The following is a 20,334-nucleotide window of genomic DNA, read 5'->3' on the forward strand; positions in this document are numbered from 1 at the left end:
CATGGATTTCTGAAAAATAAGTCATGTCAGACTAACCTGATCTCCTTTTTTGACAGAATTACAAGCCTGGTAGATGAAGGGAACGCAGTGGATGTAGCCTACCTTGATTTCAGCAAGGCATTTGACAAGGTGCCCCATGATATTCTTGTAAAGAAGCTGGTAAAATGCGGTCTTGACTATGCTACCACTCAGTGGATTTGTAACTGGCTGACTGACCGAACCCAAAGGGTGCTCATCAATGGTTCCTCTTCATCCTGGAGAAGAGCGACTAGTGGGGTGCCACAGGGTTCTGTCTTGGGCCCGGTCTTATTCAACATCTTTATCAACGACTTGGATGATGGATTCAAGGGCATCCTGATCAAATTTGCAGATGACACCAAACTGGGAGGGGTGGCTAACACCCCAGAGGACAGGATCACACTTCAAAACGACCTTGACAGATTAGAGAACTGGGCAAAAACAAACAAGATGAATTTTAACAGGGAGAAATGTAAAGTATTACACTTGGGCAAAAAAAATGAGAGGCACAAAAACAAGATGGGGGACACCTGGCTTGAGAGCAGTACATGTGAAAAGGATCTAGGAGTCTTGGTTGACCATAAACTTGACATGAGCCAACAGTGTGACGCAGCAGCTAAAAAAGCCAATGCAATTCTGGGCTGCATCAATAGGAGTATAGCATCTAGATCAAGGGAAGTAATAGTGCCACTGTATTCTGCTCTGGTCAGACCTCACCTAGAGTATTGTGTCCAGTTCTGGGCACCACAATTCAAGAAGGACACTGACAAACTGGAACGTGTCCAGAGGAGGGCAACCAAAATGGTCAAAGGCCTGGAAACGATGCCTTATGAGGAACGGCTAAGGGAGCTGGGCATGTTTAGCCTGGAGAAGAGGAGGTTAAGGGGTGATATGATAGCCATGTTCAAATATATAAAAGGATGTCACATAGAGGAGGGAGAAAGGTTGTTTTCTGCTGCTCCAGAGAAGCGGACACGGAGCAATGGATCCAAACTACAAGAAAGAAGATTCCACCTAAACATTAGGAAGAACTTCCTGACAGTAAGAGCTGTTTGACAGTGGAATTTGCTGCCAAGGAGTGTGGTGGAGTCTCCTACTTTGGAGGTCTTTAAGCAGAGGCTTGACAACCATATGTCAGGAGTGCTCTGATGGTGTTTCCTGCTTGGCAGGGGGTTGGACTCGATGGCCCTTGTGGTCTATTCCAACTCTATGATTCTATGATTCTCTTCTCATGAGGTGGCCAAAGTCTTGGAGCCTCAGCTTCAGGATGTGTCCTTCCAGTGAGCACTCTGGGCTGATTTCCTTCAGAATGGATAGGTTTGATCTTCTTGCAGTCCATGGGACTCTCAAGAGTCTCCTCCAGCATCATAATTCAAAAGCATCAATTCTTCGGCGATCAGCCTTCTTTATGGTCCAGCTCTCACTTCCATACATCACTACTGGGAAAACATAGCTTTTACTATACTGACCTTGTTGGCAAGGTGGTGTCTCTGCTTTTTAAGATGCTGTCTAGGTTTGTCGTGAGATGATTACCCCTCCTTTATTGCCTGTTCCGGGTTGCCCAACCACTACCCCAGAGTCCTCTCTTGGCAGATCAAGAGGAGCAGGTGACGGCAAAGGCGGCCGGGTTTTGAGCTGGGGCAGTCAGAATAAGGTCCACTCTCGATTCAAAACCCTCAAATGTATTTGATATCATTGATTTTTCATTTCTATTCCTTGCAGATCATCTCGTTGTTTTATTGCTACAACCAAGGGCTGATGCAAATTAAGAGGATAATGATAATGATGATGATGATGATAATAATAATAATAATAATAATAATAATAATAATAATAATAATAATAATAATAAACTTTTATTTGTATCCTGCCCTCCCCGTCCGAAACCGGGCTCAGGGAGGCTAACACCAAATATGTAACACTGGTATAAAATCAAGCAATAACGAAATTACCTCCTGAAAACAAGCCAGGATCAAATTCAAATCCAATTAGATGGCTTTCCGCAGGATTAGGGTTGGGAACAGTAAACGCTCATCAGGCCCAACTCTTATATGGGCCTGTGAGAACACTGGGAGGCCTCTTTCATACTAGTCCTTACACAAAAAGAGAAGGGGAGTCAGGTTGAACCAAAGGCCCGGCAGAACAACTCCATCTTACAGGCCCTGCAGAAAGATGTCAGATCCCACAGGGTCCTGATCTCTTGTGGCAGAGAGTTCCACCAGGCCGGGGCCAAGGCTGAAAAGGCCCTGGCCCTGGTCGAGGCCAGCCTAATCTCCCTGAAGCCCAGGACCTCTAACATTTTTTTATTTGCAGACTGTTAGATCCTCCGTGGAGAGGCGGTCCTAGGCTGTATTCATTCGTTTGGCCCAACGTGGGGCTCGTACCCATGACCCCAAGATTCAGAGTCTCAGCGCTCTGCTGCCTGAGCTACTCACACAGCTGCCCTCTTGTGCACCTCACCTCAAATTTGTCCGAATTGTGCATGCCTGGGATTCACTGCATGAGATGGGAGGTGGGGTGGTTCCCAAAGTCAGAGCTCAGGTAGCCAACGCGGAGCCGGCCCTCACTGCCTTTCAGGTCCTTGGGGTGCTCGTAAGGCGGCTTGTGGAGCACGTTGATCTAGCAAGGGGATTCAAGAAAGCCGGGTTACGGAAATGACATGGGGGTGGGGGACATGAGGCCACATCTTTGAAGTTGTTCCAATGTTACAAATATACATACCTTTGACTTGACAGCCCAAGAAAGACACGCAGAAAATCTATGCTTTAACCGACTCTCCTCATTCCGCCATTTGAACGAATTTGGGCTCCACCTCCCTCCATGAGCCAAGAAGCAGGAAGTCATGTAGGCAGCAGGAACAGGGCATCCCGCCAGAATTCCCCAAGCCTGAGAGCACATACACGGCACCCCACCGAGGGAGGGACCAAGGGGGCAACCATAGACATCTGCCAAGGCAGTTTAGCAAGGCAGGTGTTCTGAATGCCCATCTCCAGACAAGTCCAGTGGGAAAGGACGTGTCAAGAGTTTTATTGTTCTTTCAGTGATGGAGATTTAAGGGGTCTGATAAAGGGACCTCATAGTGAATGCATAACCCTTGTATACCCCTCCTCATTTGTGATGTGCTAGTGATGTAGTGATGATGTATCAACGATGCTGCTTGAAGTGTATTCTGGGGGGAAGAAGGAAGTTATAAAAGTTGACATTGCCCCATGCTCGGGGTTCTTACTCCTGGGCAGACCTGTGGTGCAACAGTAAGAATCATGGTCTACTGACCACTGTTTTGCTCCAAATTACCGGGCTGGGACTTCCTCCTTTTACTGACAGCATGGACCCATGGGGGACAAGTGCCCCGGTGAGCTAGGCTGTCAAGGAGTCACTCACCCTGGAATTTTTTCGCTTAACAGCCATTGGCGCCAATACAGAGCAGGCTTCCTAAACCTTGGCCCTCCAGCTGTTTTCAAACTACAGTGCCCATCATCCCTGACCACTAGACCTGCTAGCTAGGGACCATGGAGCTGTAGGCCAAAAGCATCAGGAGGGCCAAGGTTGAGGAAGCCTGATAGAGAGCTCTACCTCTCTTTCAAATCAGAGCCGGCAAAGGCGGTGGAGTTCCTGCGCGGGTGCCTCGAGGCGGTTGGAGGATGGATGGCAGCTAACTGGTTGAGGTTGAATCCTGACAAGACTGAAGTTCTGTGGTGTGTGGGCGGGTGGGGGGGACTCCCTGGTCCTGAACGGGGCAACTGTGCCCCTGAAGGACCAGCTGCACAGTCTGGGGGTCATTTTGGACCCATGGAGGCACAGGTCTGTTCTGTGTCCAGGGCAGCTCTATCTGGGATGCAGGATAAGACCCTCCCTGCCCACGGACTCTCTTGCCAGAGTGGCGCATGCTCTTGTTATCTCCAGCTTGGACGACTGCAATGCGCTCTATGTGGGGCTACCTTACTGCAATTAATCCAGAATGTGGTAGCCAGACTGGGGGCCGTGAACAGCCGCAGAGACCACATAACACCAGTCTTGAAAGACCTGCATTGACTCCCAGTACGTTTCCGGGCACAATTCAAAGTGTTGGTGCTGACCTTGAAAGCCCTAAACAGCCCAGCAGATGAAACTTTCCTCTGGTTGTCAATATTAAGAGGATGCCAGCAAGATCAAGCCTTTCTGTAAAATAAAGGATTTAAATCCAGTCTGACTGAGACCACATACCACCGGTCCCAAGAGATCTGCTTTGGCTCCCAGTACGTTTCCAAGCACAATTCATAGTGTCGGTGCTGACCTTGAAAGCCCTCAATGGCCTCGGCCCAGTAGACCTGAAGGAGCATCTCCACCCCGGACACCGGGGTCCCTCTCCCGAGGGCCTTCTGGCGCTTCCCTCCCTGCAAGAAGCCAAGTTACAGGGAAGCAGGCAGAGGGCCTTCTCGTGGTGACGGCCGCCCTGTGGAACGCCCTTCCATCAGATGTCAAAGAAATAAGCAATTATCTCACTTTTAAAAGACATCTGAAGGCAGCCCTGTTTAGGGAAGTTTTTAAATATTTAATGCTGTCTTGTGTTTTTAATATTTGGTTGGCAGCCACCCAGAGTGGCTGAGGATACCCAGACAGATGGGCAGGGTAGAAATAATAAATTATTATATATTATTATATATCCAAAGCCAACATGAAAGCATTCAAACTCTGACGGAACGGAGCGGCGCACACCTCTTCACAGCATAGACCCACCTTGTCCAGGCAAAGGTTCCCATGTCTCTCGGCAATAGCCTTTCGGAAGCCGTGAGACAGTGGATACAGCATGCTGTGATGGGGGTGCACCGAAGGGAGCCGGTTCTTCTCCAGCTGGTCAGCCACAATACTGACAAGCTTCTTCATTCTCTCGTCGTAATCGGTCCAATCACAGACGATCTGAAAGGGGGCAAAGAAAACCAGGGTTCTAGATTCAGGTAGGTAGCCATATTGGTCTGATGAAGTCAATATATATATAAAAATTGTCCAGTAGTGCCTTAGAGACCAACAAAGTTTGTTCTTGGTATAAGCCAGGCACCCCAAACCTTCGGCCCTCCAGATGTTTTAGACTACAATTCCCATCATCCCCGACCACTGGTCCTGTTAGCTAGGGATCATGGGAGTTGTAGGCCAAAACATCGGGGGGGGGGGCGCAGGTTGGGGATGCCTGATATAAGCTTTTGTGTGCATGCACACTTCTTCAGATACACTGAAGCGGAAGTCCCCAGACCCTGATATACAGAGGGAGAAGTCCCCAGACCCTGCTATATAAGAGTAAGGAGAAGCCCCCAGACCCTGATATATAGTGGGAGGGTGAGTTGGGGTTTTTCTCCGAAGGGTAGTAGGAGTCAATGGGTATGGTCCACCTGCTGGCAACTGTGAATGACTGAAAAAACAAGGGATGGTACGCAGATGACCTGAAATAGTTTTAGGATATGTAATGAGACACAGTCGTCCACAGGTTGACCATACCGATTGAGTCCTACTACCGTTCAGAGAAATACCCCGCCCCACCCTCCCTCTAAATATCAGGGTGTGGGGACTTCCGCTTCAGTGTATCTGAATAAGTCTGCCTGCACATGAAAGCTTAGACACAGAACAAACTGAGTTGGTCTCTAAAGTGACATTGGACAATTCCTGAATTAGGTGACGCTTTTACCATTACCGTGGTACCTTGGGACTCAAACGCCTCGGTTCCCAAATGCCGGAAACCCTGGGAGTGTTGGCCCTTAAAACTCTGCCTCACCTGCAAACAGTGCGCCAGGTTGCAGTAAGCGTCAGGAAAATCCGGCTTCAGTTTCAAGGCGGTGCAATACGAAGCAATTGCCTCTGGGATGTTTCCGGAATCCTAGAAAGGGAGGGATATTTCAGCAATTGCCACTAGCTTTTTTTCTCAACCATCAAAACCAAAGATGAAGAACAGACAGAAGGCACGATGATCCACACCTGGTAGACTTATAAAGTAACATTCAACAATCATTGGAATAGAACAGGGGTCGGCAAACTTTTTCAGCAGGGGGCCGTCCACTGTCCCTTAGACCTTGTGGGGGCCAGACTAGATTTTGGGGAGGGGGAAAAAGGAACGCATTCCTATGTCCCACAAATAACCCAGAGGTGCATTTTAAATAAAAGGACACATTATACTCGTGTCAAAACATGCCGACTCCCGGCTAGATTGAGAAGGCCATGGGGCCGTAGTTTGCCTCCCCATGCTATAGAATAATATTGAGTATCAGCATGTAAAAATTCAATAGAAACCTACTCTTAACAATTACAATAAATTGTAATTAATCGTACAATAAATGAATATTACAATGAATGATTATTGTAATTGATCATAGAATAAATGTTACAATAAATGGTTATAAAACAATGGCAAGTCACAGTGTCTACAATAGCCGCAGCGAGAATCTTAACAGACAAAGGATGGAAAGGAGAATCCCATCCCTACTAAGTTGGCGTAGCTAGCAAAAAGGCTAAAATACGCAGAATTAGCAAGATTATAATACAGGCAGAATTACGAGAGGTTTTGGAAGAAACATTTCATAGAGAACAGGACACTTGCAGAGTACAGTGGTACCTCTGGATGTGAATGGGATCCGTTCCGGAGCCCCGTTCGCATCCTGAAGCGAATGCAACCCGCATCTGCACGTCGCAATTCGCCGCTTCTGCGCATGACATCATTTTGAGGGTCTGTGCATGCGGCGAAACCCGCAAGTAACGTGCTCCGTTACTTCTGGGTCACTGCGGAGCGCAACCCAAAAATATTCATCCTGAAGCATATTTAACCCGAGATAGGACTGTATTGTCTAAATTTACAGGGGTGCCCAAATTTTCCCAAAGAGGGCCAGATTTGACATGAGGGCGGGGCAAATTTGTTGAGCTGTTTTAGGATTTAACCCCAAGGTTGTTGAGCTCTTTTTAGGATTGAAGTTGTTGAGCATTTGGGGGGGGGGGTTGCCCCAGTAAGTAAACCAGGTTACGCTCCCTGGCCACACGCTGGACATGTGTGGTCTAAAAAAAAATGTTGGGAAAATTTAAATTCTTTGGCAGGTGTGGATTGACAAAGGACAGCAGGAAATATGACAAAACCAATGCATTTTGAGATCTAGGAGAGACGAGCAAAAGGGCGCCATCGGAAATGTGACGTAGGGGTGATTGGAAGTCACAATGAGATTTTTGGGTGTGGAACTCCACCATACTTTCCGTCTATATAAGCCACCCTCTATTTTGGGGGGGGGGCTCAAATTTAAGAAAATGAGCCATTCACCCACCCAATCACCCGTATAAGACCTCCCCCCCATTTTTATTTCAAAGTAAAAATAGCAATTTTTTCATTTTCCTTTTAAAAAAATTATTTACAAACAAACACATAGACACAAAACAAAATTCGTATTACCCTACCACCCAAAATTTCAGACATTAAAACCACCCTTGTGGCTTCCCTCCACCGCCCCTCACCCTCCTATATAATATTTCACATTGCCATTTTTATTTCCCCCCTATTTATTTATTTATTTTTGATTTCATTTTACATGCTAGTTGCCGTACATTTTCAACACTATACATTACATATATGGATTCCCCACATCTAACCCTATACACAACTCAGCATTTACCCAAATACCCACGTGACTTCCTTCACTCACATTGCAATTTTTATCTAAATTTATATTTCTTAACTCTTTTAACTTACTATTTATTATTATTATAAACCAGATTTACAAACATTAAACCAAACATATCAACATGTTAGTTTTTGAGCAGTACTTGAACACATAATCTTCAAACCATTTCCATTATATTTTTATTTTCCAGTTTGATTGGTACCTTATTACTGCACTTGACCTTGCCAGTTCTATAAATTCAATTAGTTTCTTTATCCAGTCATCCTTTGTGGGTATATATTTCCTGTTCCAGTTTTGTGCAAGGAGTAGCCTTGCTGCAGCTGTCGCGTATAAGAATAATATCTTCCCATCTTGTGGTATTTCTTTACCTCTTATACTCAGTAAATATGCCTCTGGTTTCCCCCTCTAAATTAATTCTGATCATCTTTTTTATTTCCTCATGAATTTTTTAACGTTTCTGTAGCCCCACCATAAACGTATCGGCGTGCCCTCTGCCTCCTCAGACTTCCAGCATAAATTCCAATTCTCCCCTTTTTCTTTTTGTGCCCCATCTCGGTTTGGGACGGCTTTTGCCAGTTGTTTTCCTTTTGTAAAAACTAAGATTCCCCTGCTGCCCCCCCCAGTTTTTTTTTTAAAAAAATAGATTTAGCAGAGACACAAAGCTTACCTTATGGATGGAAGCGAGGTTGCTGTGGGCATCGGCAAACGCAGGATTTATCTGGATTGCTCTTGTGTAGCATTGCAGAGCTCCCTGGACGTCTTGCATTTCCTTCAAGGTGTTCCCCATGTTGGAATAGGCGTCTGCAAAAGTGGGACTGATTCTGACATGGAGGGGGAGAGAAAAAGTGCCATTTTGGTACAAAAATACTCTGAAGTTACGCTGGAAATTTAAGGGTCAAGAAGGCTCTTTCTATCCTATACGGTGGTCTTTAGGGCAGTTCATTAAAAAAACTTTTTTTAAAAATGCCTTCTCCAAAGCCTTCACAAAATAGGAAAACGTCCAAGAAAACAGCTGTTTTCATGGAGGGTTGAGATATTAACTGATATGCACAAAATTTCAGATATAGCTATATAATCCCTAGTGTAGTAAGATAAGACCTTGGGAGCAGGCATCTTCAAAAAAGTGTTTTTTATGAACCACCCTAGTGGTCATGTGAGACAGTGAGACCTTGGTTCTCAAATGTTTTTTATACAGGTTTCTTTATACAGAAGGTTTTTTATACAGAAAGGTTCAGCATTGTGGCATCCTCTTCATACGGACAAGCAGCACTTTCCTTTTGGGAAATTCCATGCTCCTCAATTCTGGCAATTATTAATCACTCTCAATTCCACCCTAATAATTGCCACCTGCCCGGATTTTAACTTGTCTGAATTAATTTTTATTTGAATTACTTGATGTCTGCTTTTAGGCTCGTTGTGTTGTTTTTATGATGTTAGCTGCTCTGAGCCCAGCCTTGGCCGGCGAGGGTGGGATACAAACAAAAACAAATTATTATTATTATTATTATTACTACTACTCAAACGCTTTGGTTCCCAAATGCCGAAAACCCAGAAAAAGTGTTCCAGTTTCCAGGCGTTTTTCGGAAGCCAAACATCAAATTTGGCTGTCAGCTATTCTTTCTGGGGCGCCTGCACCAATCAAACAGACTTCGGGAACAGATTAAGTTTGGTGCTTTGGTTTTTGCAATTTATGTGGTGTTTTTGTTTCGGAGGCTTTTTTGGTTCATTTGTTTTTGCGACTGTGCGGATCCCAGTTTAGTTACTGATTGATTGATTGATTGATTGATTGTGTGATTGCAGAAACGGATAGAAGCCCCGGTCCCCATCCGAACAATGACTATCATCAGTGCAGGTGAGGAAAAAAAATAATTTTCATTTTTATCATTTACAAGACTGTTGTATTTATTTTAGAGTACAGTACATGGATGACTGCTTTCATTTTAGGGATCAGTGGTCTCGTTAGATAGTAAAATTCATGTTAAATGGCTGTTTTAGGGATTGATTTTCAAAGTCTGGTACGGATTAATCCGTTTTGCATGACTTTCTATGGGAAAGTGCACCTTGGTTTTGGAACACATTCAGTTTGAGAACCAAGGTACCACTGTATAATTAACTGGGGGGGGGGGGAGAACATTTGTGTAAAAACCAGAAGCCTTTCTAATAGGTTTAACGGGTGAAGAAATACCAAGAGACCTAAAAAGACAGTGTATTCTATTTATGCCAGAATGTTCTTAGCCCGGATGTGGAAGGAAGAGAAGGTCCCAACAAAAGAAGAGTGGATTATCAAAATGACTGTGAAGATCAGACATCAAGATGATAGGAAATTTAAGCAAAGAAAAAAGTTAAAAGGACAAAATGGGGAAAATAATGAAGATGAAATGTGAAAAAGCATGGTGCAAAAACCTTAAGGATATAACCATCGTTAGTTCAAAGATGGCAAAATTAAGGGAGAATGAGATAGGCAGGAGAAGTAAATATTTAAAAAACCAGAAGAGGGAAGCTGGGGGAGATTGGGATTCATCTATGCTGTCTGCAAGAATGATGTTTGTGTTGAATATAAAATGCTAAAACTTAATAAAAACTATTTATATATATAAAAAAATTAAACAAGAATGGGGAAAATTTATTGAATACCTTAAAGATACATATTTAGAAATAATAATAATAATAATAATAATAATAATAATAATAATAATAATAATAATAATTGTATCCCGCCCTCCCTGGCCGAAACCGGTCTTAGGGCAGCTAACATCAAATATATAACATTAGTATAAAATCAAACAATAATTAAATTACCTCCTAAAAACAAATCGGGATCAAATTAAAATCGAATTAGATGGTTTTCCACAGGCAGGATTGATATAACATTGATGAAGCCAAAGTAGCAAATAAGGAAATGGAATAGAACGAATCATTGTAATTACATGCAAGAAAAGATGGCAAAATATGGAAACGGGGGGTGGGGGGTGGGGGAGAGTCCAAGGGGTTTGTATAATCCCAGTATTGTATATATTGAAAATGTTTGGAGTGTATGGAAATAAAATGATAAAATAAAAAAACTGAATAATAATAATAATAATAATAATAATAATAATAATAATAATAATAATAATAAAATTATTTATATCCTGCCCTCCCCAGCCGAAGCCGGGCTCAGGGCGGCTAACAACAATCAAAATAGTCCAACATTTTAAAACATTCATTATAAAATTAATTAAATCAAATTAAAATCAAATTAATGGCAACCATCAAGCAAAATTCTGTGCAGGTTGCCAGAGGAGGGAGTCAGTCTGCGCCCTGACCAAAGGCCTGGTGGAACAGCTCTGTCTTGCAGGCCCTACGGAAGGATGTCAGGTCCCACAGGGCCCTAGTCTCTTGTGACAGAGCGTTCCACCAGATTGGAGCCGCAGCCGAGAAGGCCCTGGCTCTAGTTGAGGCCAACCTAACCTCTCTGTGACCTGGGATCTTTAGGGTGTTTTTATTTGCAGACCGTAAATTTCTCTGTGGGACATACCAGGAGAGGCAGTCCCATAGGTACGAGGGTCCTAGGCCGTATAGGGCTTTAAAGGTTAAAACCAGCACCTTAAACCTGATCCTGTACTCCACCGGGAGCCAGTGCAGCTGGTACAGCACCGGATGGATATGATCTCGCAGCAAAGACCCCGTAAGGAGTCTCGCCGCAGCATTCTGCACCCGCTGGAGTTTCTGGGTCAGTCTCAAGGGCAGCCCCACGTAGAGCGAGTTACAATAATCCAGTCTGGAGGTGACCGTCGCGTGGATCACAGTGGCTAGGTCAGGGTGAGAGAGATAAGGAGCCAACTGCTTAGCTTGGCGGAGATGAAAAAATGCCGCCTTTGTTATAGCTGTAATCTGCGCCTCCATGGAAAGGGAGGTGTCGAAGATTACACCCAAACTCTTAACGGACGATGCTGGCACTAATTGCACCCATGCAAGAGATGGGAGTTGCCCCCTCAATCCCATATCGCTCCGTCCCAGCCAGAGGACCTCTGTCTTCGAAGGATTTAACTTCAACCGGCTCCCACGTAACCATCCAGCCACAGCTTCCAGACATCTGGTCAGTGTATCTGGGGCCGAGTAAGGATGGCCATCCATCAACAGATAGAGTTGGGTGTCATCGGCATACTGATGGCAACCCAGCCAAAAACTCCGGACAAGCTGGGCGAGGGGGCGCATAAAGATGTTAAAAAGCATCGGGGAGAGTATCGCACTCTGAGGCACTCCACACACCAAGGAGTGGCGCGATGACAATTCCCCCCCCAAGCGCCACCCTCTGTCCCCGACCGGAGAGAAACGAGCGCAGCCATTGAAGGACTGTGCCCTGGATCCCCACGTCGGCAAGGCGGTGGTCCAGAAGTTCGTGATCGACCATGTCGAAGGCTGCTGACAGGTCTAGAAGAATCAGCAGCCCCGACCCGCCTCGATCCAGCTGCCTGCGGAGATCATCTGTTAGGGCGACCAGAGCCGTCTCGGTCCCATGACCAGCGCGGAAGCCGGACTGGAATGGATCGAGAGCAGATGTTTCATCCAGAAACCTACCAAGCTGTTCAGCAACCGCTCTCTCAATCACCTTACCCAGGAATGGAAGATTCGAAACCGGGCGGTAATTGGATAGATCTAAAGGATCTAATGATGTTTTCTTTAAGAGCAGACACACCACTGCCTCCTTCAGTTCCCCTGGGAATATCCCAGTGCCAAGGGACAAATTGATGATATCCCCCAGGGGGGCCCGCACCTCGTCTGGGCACGCTCTAATCAGCCAGGACGGGCACGGGTCAAGAGGACAGGTGGTGGGCTTTCCAGCTCGGAGGAGTCTGTCCACATCGGCTGGGGATATCCGGTCAAAGTGGTCCAATACTGGACCCGAGGACAGTCGAGGGGCCTCCAGTTCCTTTATTGTATCCAAATTGGCAGGGAGGTCATGGCGGAGCAACAGGACCTTCTCCGCAAAAAAGCTCGCAAATGCCTCGCAGCTGTGTGTCGAATTGTTATTTAAATTTGGCTGTCCTTCAAGGGACAAAAAATAAAATAAAAATAAAAATAAAAAATAAAAAAACCTAAAAGAAAAAGAGAAAGTGCTTTATCCACAAGAGGAGAGCTTTCCCACAGGCACCAGACCAGCGCATGAGGAGTAATAATAATTATTAACAACAGCAACAATAATTTATTATTTATACCCAGCCACTCTGGGCGGCTTCCAGCAAAAGATTAAAATACAGTAAGGAGGAGCTCTTTCAATCTATTTTCCCCATGGCTTTGGAAGCTCACCTGATGGCCTCCTTGTAGTGCATGAGGGCCTCCTGGAGCTTCCCCTGCTGTTGCAAAACACTGGCTAAATTTGAATGCGCAGCTGCAAACTCCGGGAAGACCTGCGGGGAAGAAGCTCACTCTTAGTTTCCCTGAGAAGCATTCTAAAGAGACGGAGGCTGCTCTTTGAGGCTCAAAGGTTGTGGGCGTGAAATAAATCCTCATTTGGATTGACTTGCAAAAATTAAGGAGGAGGAGGAACCTATGGACTGCCTTTTTAGCATGCATAGGAAATACTGTTGGGAGATCAGACTGTCAAATGACCAATGCCATATTTTAAAGAGCCCCTCTTTGATGCTCAAATGTGGCAGGGGCTGGCTGCAAAATAAATCACCGTTTGGAATGATTTGTGGTAATGATAATAATAATAATAATAATAATAATAATAATAATAATAATAATAATAATGGGCCTATGAACTGCCTTTTTCGTACGCATAGGAAATACTGTTAGAAAATAAGACTGTCAGGGGATCAAGCTCAGCCGACACAGAGAACAGCATGTGCCCAGCTTTTATTTCAATTTCTGTACCGTTCCTTAACACCTTGCATTGTTCTTCTGATGAAAAAGCAGATTTTTGGTCATTCCAGGAGGCCTAGGAATATAAAAAGGGGGACAGACCCTCTTCCTTCCAAAAGGGACTTATCGGACCATGCTTTGTCGAGCCTCAAAATGCTACTTCACTTTCACTTCTTCACCATTATTTCCGTTATTGATCAAGAAAAATTTGATCGGCGATTTTTAAAAAGACCCAGACTAGGAGTCCAGGGTACGCATGCCTAACCCTTATATCTCAATTTAATTGTTGTAATTCTCCACGCACGTACCTCAAGAGCTTTCCGGTAGAGGCGGACAGCCTCCTCGATATTCCCTTGTTCTCGCTTGATGTTCGCCAGGTTATTAAGAGAATCCGCGTGAGTCGGACATAAACGGAGAGCTGTATTGTAGCATTCCTCGGCTTCGGCAACCTTCGAAACACAAAACAGAGTTTTTACACGAATATTAGTATGTCTTTCACAGGAGCCCAAAAGGCTGCTCTGTGATGTGATGGCTGGATTGAGGTTTGATACGGCCCCTCAGCTCCTGACGGTAACTTGGTATTAGAGCGGTTCATAAAAAACTCTTTTTTTGAAAATGCCTGCTCCAAAGTTCTTCTCTTACCAACAGTAGAGATTATATAGCTATATCTGGAATGGCATGCATATCAGTTAATATCTTTTATATATATATGCCAGCTGTCCTTTGTCAACAACCAATTGTTGCTGTTTTTTATATTGAATATATGCTATATGGTAACTGTTGCACCTCATAGGTAACTCAAGCCTTCTGCACGTCACAAAAGATGTATTTTATCAAAGTCATTGTTGAACTGAAATACAATTAAGAAGTATATTAATAGTGAAATGCAATTAAGAAGAAGCATATTAACAGTAAAACCCCACAATTGTTGAGCCTTTTTTAAGGATTTGACCCCAGAGGTGCTGACCTTTTTTTAGGATTAAAGTTCTTGAGCTTTTTGGGGGGAAGTTTTGCCCTAGTAAATAAACCGCCACGAGGGCCGGATTAAATCGACCAGAGGGCCAGATTAGGCCCCTGAACTGGACTTTGGACATGCCTGGTCTAAAAGAACATTGGGAAAATTTAAATTCTTTGGCAGGATAGCAGGAAATATGACAAAACCAATGCATTTTGAGATCTAGGAGAGATGGGTGGAAGGCCCCCAAAGTGGACTTTGGACATGCTTGGTTTAGGGGAACATAAATACAAGAGCAGACTAATCCGATTCAAACTCTCTTTCCCGCACACTTACCGTCTTTTGCAAGATGTATTTAAGGAAGACAGTAAGGGAAATGGTTTTGGTCATACTAAATCAAAATTAAGAGACAGAGTTGCTAGATAGTAAAAGAAAATCATTGCCAAAAACGTATAAGAATGGCATACAAAGGATGAAGAAGTTAAGTCGGTTATGATTAAATGGGCTCAAGATTTTGGTCATAACATTGAATTAGATAAGTGGGAAAGATTATGGGCAAAAACAATTTATTGAATGTACAGCACTAATTAAAAATTTAATGAAGGTGACGTATAGGTGGTATTTGACGCCGACTAAACTTGCTAAAATATATATAACTCAAGATAAGGCACGCTAGAAATGCAAGGAGAAGGAAGGGAATTTCGTCCATAGGTGGTGGATGTGCACTAAAGTCAAAGTCTACTGGGATATGATTTACAAAGAATTGAAAAAGATCTTTAAATATACTGTTATTAAAAAAACCAGAGGCTAATTTTTGAAAGTGATTTACAAATGCTAAAGTAAATTGTTTTAAGTAGAGTAAGAAGGTAAATAGGGCGATATATGTTCAGGTAGGCAGCTGTGGTGGTCTAACGCAGTTGAAATATATAAAAAATATATAAATTGTCCAGTAGCACATTGCAGACCAACTCAGTTTGGTCTTGGTAGAAGCTTTTGTATCTGAAGAATTGGACCTGCATACAAAAAATTATACCAAGAAGAAGCCAAGTTTAGCAAGCCCTGTTTAGGGAAGCTTTTAATGTTTGACGGACTATTGTATTTTAATATTTTGTCGCCAAGAGTGGCTGGGGAAACCCAGCCAGATAGGCGGGGTATAAATTTTATTATTATTATTATTATTATTATTATTATTATTATTATTATTATTATTATTATTATTATTATTATTATCATCATCATCAGGTGCTACTGGACAATTTTTAAAGGGTGATATAGAAATGCTAAGAGGATCGTGACTGCTTAAGAAAGCCAGGGAGTGGGAGCGGGGGAAGGGGGAGGGGAGTCGACGCTTGGTATGAGCAAAGTTGTATGTGACGATATGACAAAGGAAAAAATAAAAGAGGACTTCTTCTAGGTTCTGTACCCCAAATCCCCCCCCCAAAGAGCCCAATTTCGAGGTCACCATCATCCGGAAGGCTTTTTTCAGCAAACCCTCTGACATACAGAAAGCAAAAGGGACCGGTTTCATTTTCTTTTTTTAATTTTTATTTTATTTATAACATAGTCCACAACAACTCATACATACAAACAGACCCACCACCATTGACTAATTATCAAAATTAAACTCCTATCCCCTTACACAAAGAAAACATAACATAAAAATAAAAGACTTTATTCTGTTAAATGGCCGCCTTATTTACCTCTTGTATACTATTTCTTTTGTATGGGATTATTACAATTTTTCCTAATTATGACTTAAACCACAAAGTCTCCTGTAGAAATTAATTGAAACAAGTCCAAGTGTATATTTTGGGGCACTGTTTGGTAAAGTATTCTCTGCATTTTCCCCATTCCTTTTGGAATTCTTGTCTGGGTTGTGCCCTAATTGTCTCTGTTAATCTGGCCAATTCAGCATGGGGTAAAAGCCTAAGAAAAAGCTAAACAACTTCAATCCTAAAAAAAGTTCAACAATTTAAACCCTAAGAAAAGAGCTCAACAACTTCAATCCTTAAAAAAAGTAAACAACTTTGGTCGGCCCTTATGGCCCTTCACTTCATCAAATCTGGCCCTCTTTGAAAAAAGTTTGGACACCACTGCCTAATAGGAAAGTTTCTGTATTTTTTTTCCACAGGCCCACCAGAAATGTATAAGTGTCCCTTCTTCTTTACTGCACCTCCAGCACAGTTTTTTTGTTTTATACATTTTAGCTATTTTGGCAGGTGTTAAGTACCATCTATAAAACATCTTTTATATAGATGTTCCCCCCACCCCAAGGCAAAAGGGACCAGTTTCTTACGCTGCCTTTCTCTTTCAGCGCGTTGGCCAGGTTGCAGTAGGCGTCAGGGAAGTGGGGCTGGAGCTCAATGGCCCTCTTGTAGGTATCGATTGCCAGATCGATCAGCCCCTGTTCGTAATACACACATGCCAGGTTGCCGTGGACAACAGCGTGGTTGGGACTCAGGCTCAGGGCCCGTAGGTAGGCTGCAACGGCTCTGAAATGAGATCAAGGACTGGTTCAGTTTCATTGTCACCAGGGTGGATAAAAATCTGTTTTTTAAAAAATAAAATGCTTTGGGAGGACGATTAAGAGGATCGAGGCGGGCCGGGACTGCTGATTCTTTTAGATTTGTTAGCGGCCTTCGACATGGTCGATCACAAACTTTTGGACCACCGCCTTGCCAACGTGGGGATTCAGGGCACAGTCAGACAATGGCTGTGCTCCTTTATCTCAGGTCGGGGACAGAGGGTGGCGCTAGGGAGGGAGTTGTCGCTGCGGCACTCCTTGTTGTGTGGAGTGCCGCAGGGCACAATCCTTTCCCAGATGCTTTTCAATATCTTTATGCGCCCCCTTGCCCAGATTGTCCGGAGTTTAGGGCTGAGTTGTCGTCAATATGCTGATGACACCCAACTTTATCTGTCAATGGACTCGGCCCCAGACACACTGACCAGATGCTTGGAAGCCGTGGCTGGGTGGCTGCGTGGGAGCCAGTTGAAGTTAAATCCTTCGAAGACAGAGGTCCTCTGGCTGGGTCAGGACAACATGGGGTTGGGGGGCCAACTCCCATCTCTTGTGGGGGCGCAATTAGTGCCAGAGCCTTCTGTCAAGAGCTTGGGTGTAACCTTCGATGCCTCTCTTTCCATGGAGGCACAGGTTGCAGCCACAGCAAAGGTGGCATTTTTCCACCTCCGCCGTATTAAGGAATTGGTTCCTTACCTTTCTCGCCCTGATCTGGCCAGTGATCCATGCGATGGTCACCTCCAGGCTTGATTATTTTAACTCGCTCTATGCTTAGACTCACTCTGACACCCTATATGGGATTTGGTATATAAATTTTCCCGTGGCTTTTTTTGCTGGCCCATGTAGCACCAGCATGGATAGCTGGCTTGGGTGAATAGCTGATGTTTCCTCCCTTTGTAGTCTTGATGAGGCTGCATTTTAAGCTGTATTTTAATTAACTGGGGTTTTTTTCTATTCTATTTTATTGTAATTTATATTTGGTGTTAGCCGCCCTGAGCCCGGCCCTGGCCAGTGAGAGCGGGGTAGAAATAAATAAATAAATAAATAATTCGGGGAAGAATTATTTGTTTTAAGTTTTTCATGTGTGCGAAAACTCAGTCCAAGTTTTTCTTGGGGAAAAAATGTTTCAGCACATCAGTTAAGCAACATGGATACATATGCTACCATGTTACTGTTTTAGTGAAATAAATTGCTTAAATTGTTATGAAGGAAATGTTTCTTTTCTCCTTCCAATCAAGTGCAGCAGAAAAGTTGTTCAAATAAAAAGTGTTCACTTATTAAAACTCACCATCATTTCGTCACAATCGGGCTGTATATAGCAGAACCAAATCATTTTGATATAACTGTAGAAAAGACTCTGAAGTTAGGATTCCAAAAAGGAAACCTGCCTCCGTTTGTCAATATTAAGAGGATGCCAGCAAGGCTGAACCTTCCGGTAAAAGGGGGATTTAAATCAAGTCTTATGGATTTGGGATTTAAATCAATTTGCTTTAAATAAAATCAACCCTCTAGGCAACAATGGGAGTTAGTTTGGGTATGGGTGCAACCACTAAACTGAGAATATAAGACGTAATGTGATTATACGCAAAACCAATAAAAAACATTTATATAAAAAAGAGAATATAAGCTCTATGCCTATTTGCTTACCTGTCAAATATACGCGCCTCCTTCAAGACGTTCCCCAGATTAATGTAAGCATCCAGGAAGTTGGGGTCCAGGGTCACCGCCTGAAAATATTTAAGATAATAGATTTTTGTTACTAATACAGTCATACCTCAGGTTGAAGTAGCTGCGGGTTAAGCATTTTCGGGTTGTGCTCCGTGGCGACCTAGAAGTAACAGAGCGCGTTACTTCCGGGTTCTGCAGCTTGCGCACGTGCAGACACTCAAAATGATGCCACACGCATCTACGGAAGCAGCAAATTGTGACCCGAGCATGTTCGCTTCAGGATGCGAACGGGGCCCCGGAACGGATCCCGTTCGCATCCAGAGGTACCACTGTATAACAGCATGGTTACTTTTAAATAAGTGGGTCAACTTTGACCTAGGCTGCCTCCTACCTACCTTCCTACCTTATCGATCTACCGACTTTATCTTATTATCTATCTACTTGCCTACCTATCTTATCTATCTATCTATCTATCTATCTATCTATCTATCTATCTATCTACCTACCCTATCTATCAAATCTATCTACCTACCTACCATCTAATCCAGGTGTGGCCCAACTTGGCCCTCCAACCCCCATCATCCCTACCTAACAGGACCAGTGGTCAGGGACAATGTGAGTTGTAGTCCCAAAACAGCTGGAGGGCCAGGTTTGGCCATGCCTGAATCTATCTACCTACTCAATCAATCAATCTAACTAATCTATCTATCCATCTACCAACCTTTCTTATATATGTATCTATCTAATCTACCTACCTAATCTATCTATCTAATCTAATCTAATCTAATCTAATCTAACTATCTATCATCTATCTAATCCAGTGTTTCCCAACCTTTTTTGGGCAAAGGCACACTTGTTTGATGAAAAAAATCTCGAGGCACACCACCATTACAGCCCCGTGACGTCAGCGCGCAGCGTCACTTGAGCTCCTTCTCCTGCTCGTTCAGGGCCGCAGTGGCGTAGCGTGGGTTGTCAGCACCCGGGACAATGCAAGTAATTTGCGCCCCCTAACCCGTGGATTTGCGCCCCCTAACACTAACCCCCAGATGTTGCGCCCGGTGTGGCCGGCCCCCCCTGCACCCCCCACGCTAGGCCACTGATCCATAGCTAAAAGCAGAAGTCGACAAATGTGTCCTGTTTTTTGCTCTTCAAAATGTGGCAACCCGAAGACCCCCAGGGACCGTCCAACCAGCCTAGGAAGTGTGCTCTGGTCGCGGGGGAGGAGACACGAGGCATTGCCATCCACACCTGGAATTGAGGAGGAGCTGGAAAGGTCCTTTGGTTTCACACCCAGGACCCATTTTTTCTCTCTTCTTTTGAGAAAGGGGTGGGAAACGGGATTTGGAGGGCGCATGTGTGCGTGTAGCTGAGCTCCAGTTGCTCTGGGCATTTCTGGACGGGGCCGGTAGCGTCTCTCCTAACCCCTCCCCACCCCGGTCTCCAGCCCCCCCCCCCCCCCGCCCAAAGGCTTCCCCCTACCTGGCCAAAGTTCCACCCGAAGCTGGAGATGCGGTTCGCGCTGCCCACGAAGAGGACGCCGAACTCGGAGAGGACGTATTCCTTGCGCTCAGCGCAGCGGCGCAGCTAGCCGCTCAGGGGCCCGGGGCGGCGCGCGCGTCCTGCAGCCAGGGGCGAGTGCCATGGGGGCGAGCCATGGCAGGGCGCGCTGCGTGGAGCCTCGCTGCAGCCTCCCCCTCAGCTGT

General features: G+C 44.5%; 1 protein-coding gene and 1 long non-coding RNA gene across 2 annotated transcripts; both read right to left on the reverse strand.

Moving 5' to 3' along the window:
- Positions 1-2,511: 2,511 nt before the first annotated feature.
- LOC308578140 (UDP-N-acetylglucosamine--peptide N-acetylglucosaminyltransferase 110 kDa subunit-like) lies at positions 2,512-8,430 on the reverse strand (the record flags this gene model as incomplete). Its single annotated transcript, XM_081178405.1, has 4 exons — positions 2,512-2,637; positions 4,735-4,914; positions 5,762-5,863; positions 8,311-8,430. The coding sequence occupies 4 exons, from the start codon at positions 8,428-8,430 to the stop codon at positions 2,512-2,514; spliced, it is 528 nt and encodes a 175-aa protein (XP_081034531.1).
- Positions 8,431-12,932: 4,502 nt separating this feature from the next.
- LOC308577885 lies at positions 12,933-18,692 on the reverse strand. Its single transcript, XR_014003750.1, has 4 exons — positions 18,611-18,692; positions 16,742-16,937; positions 13,799-13,939; positions 12,933-13,033 (listed from the first exon to the last, which is right to left on the reverse strand). It is a non-coding gene; the product is annotated as an uncharacterized lncRNA (long non-coding RNA).
- Positions 18,693-20,334: the final 1,642 nt, after the last annotated feature.

The sequence above is a fragment of the Podarcis bocagei genome (assembly GCF_964188305.1).
Source record: "Podarcis bocagei genome assembly, chromosome: W".
NCBI classification, from domain to species: Eukaryota; Metazoa; Chordata; class Lepidosauria; order Squamata; family Lacertidae; genus Podarcis; species Podarcis bocagei.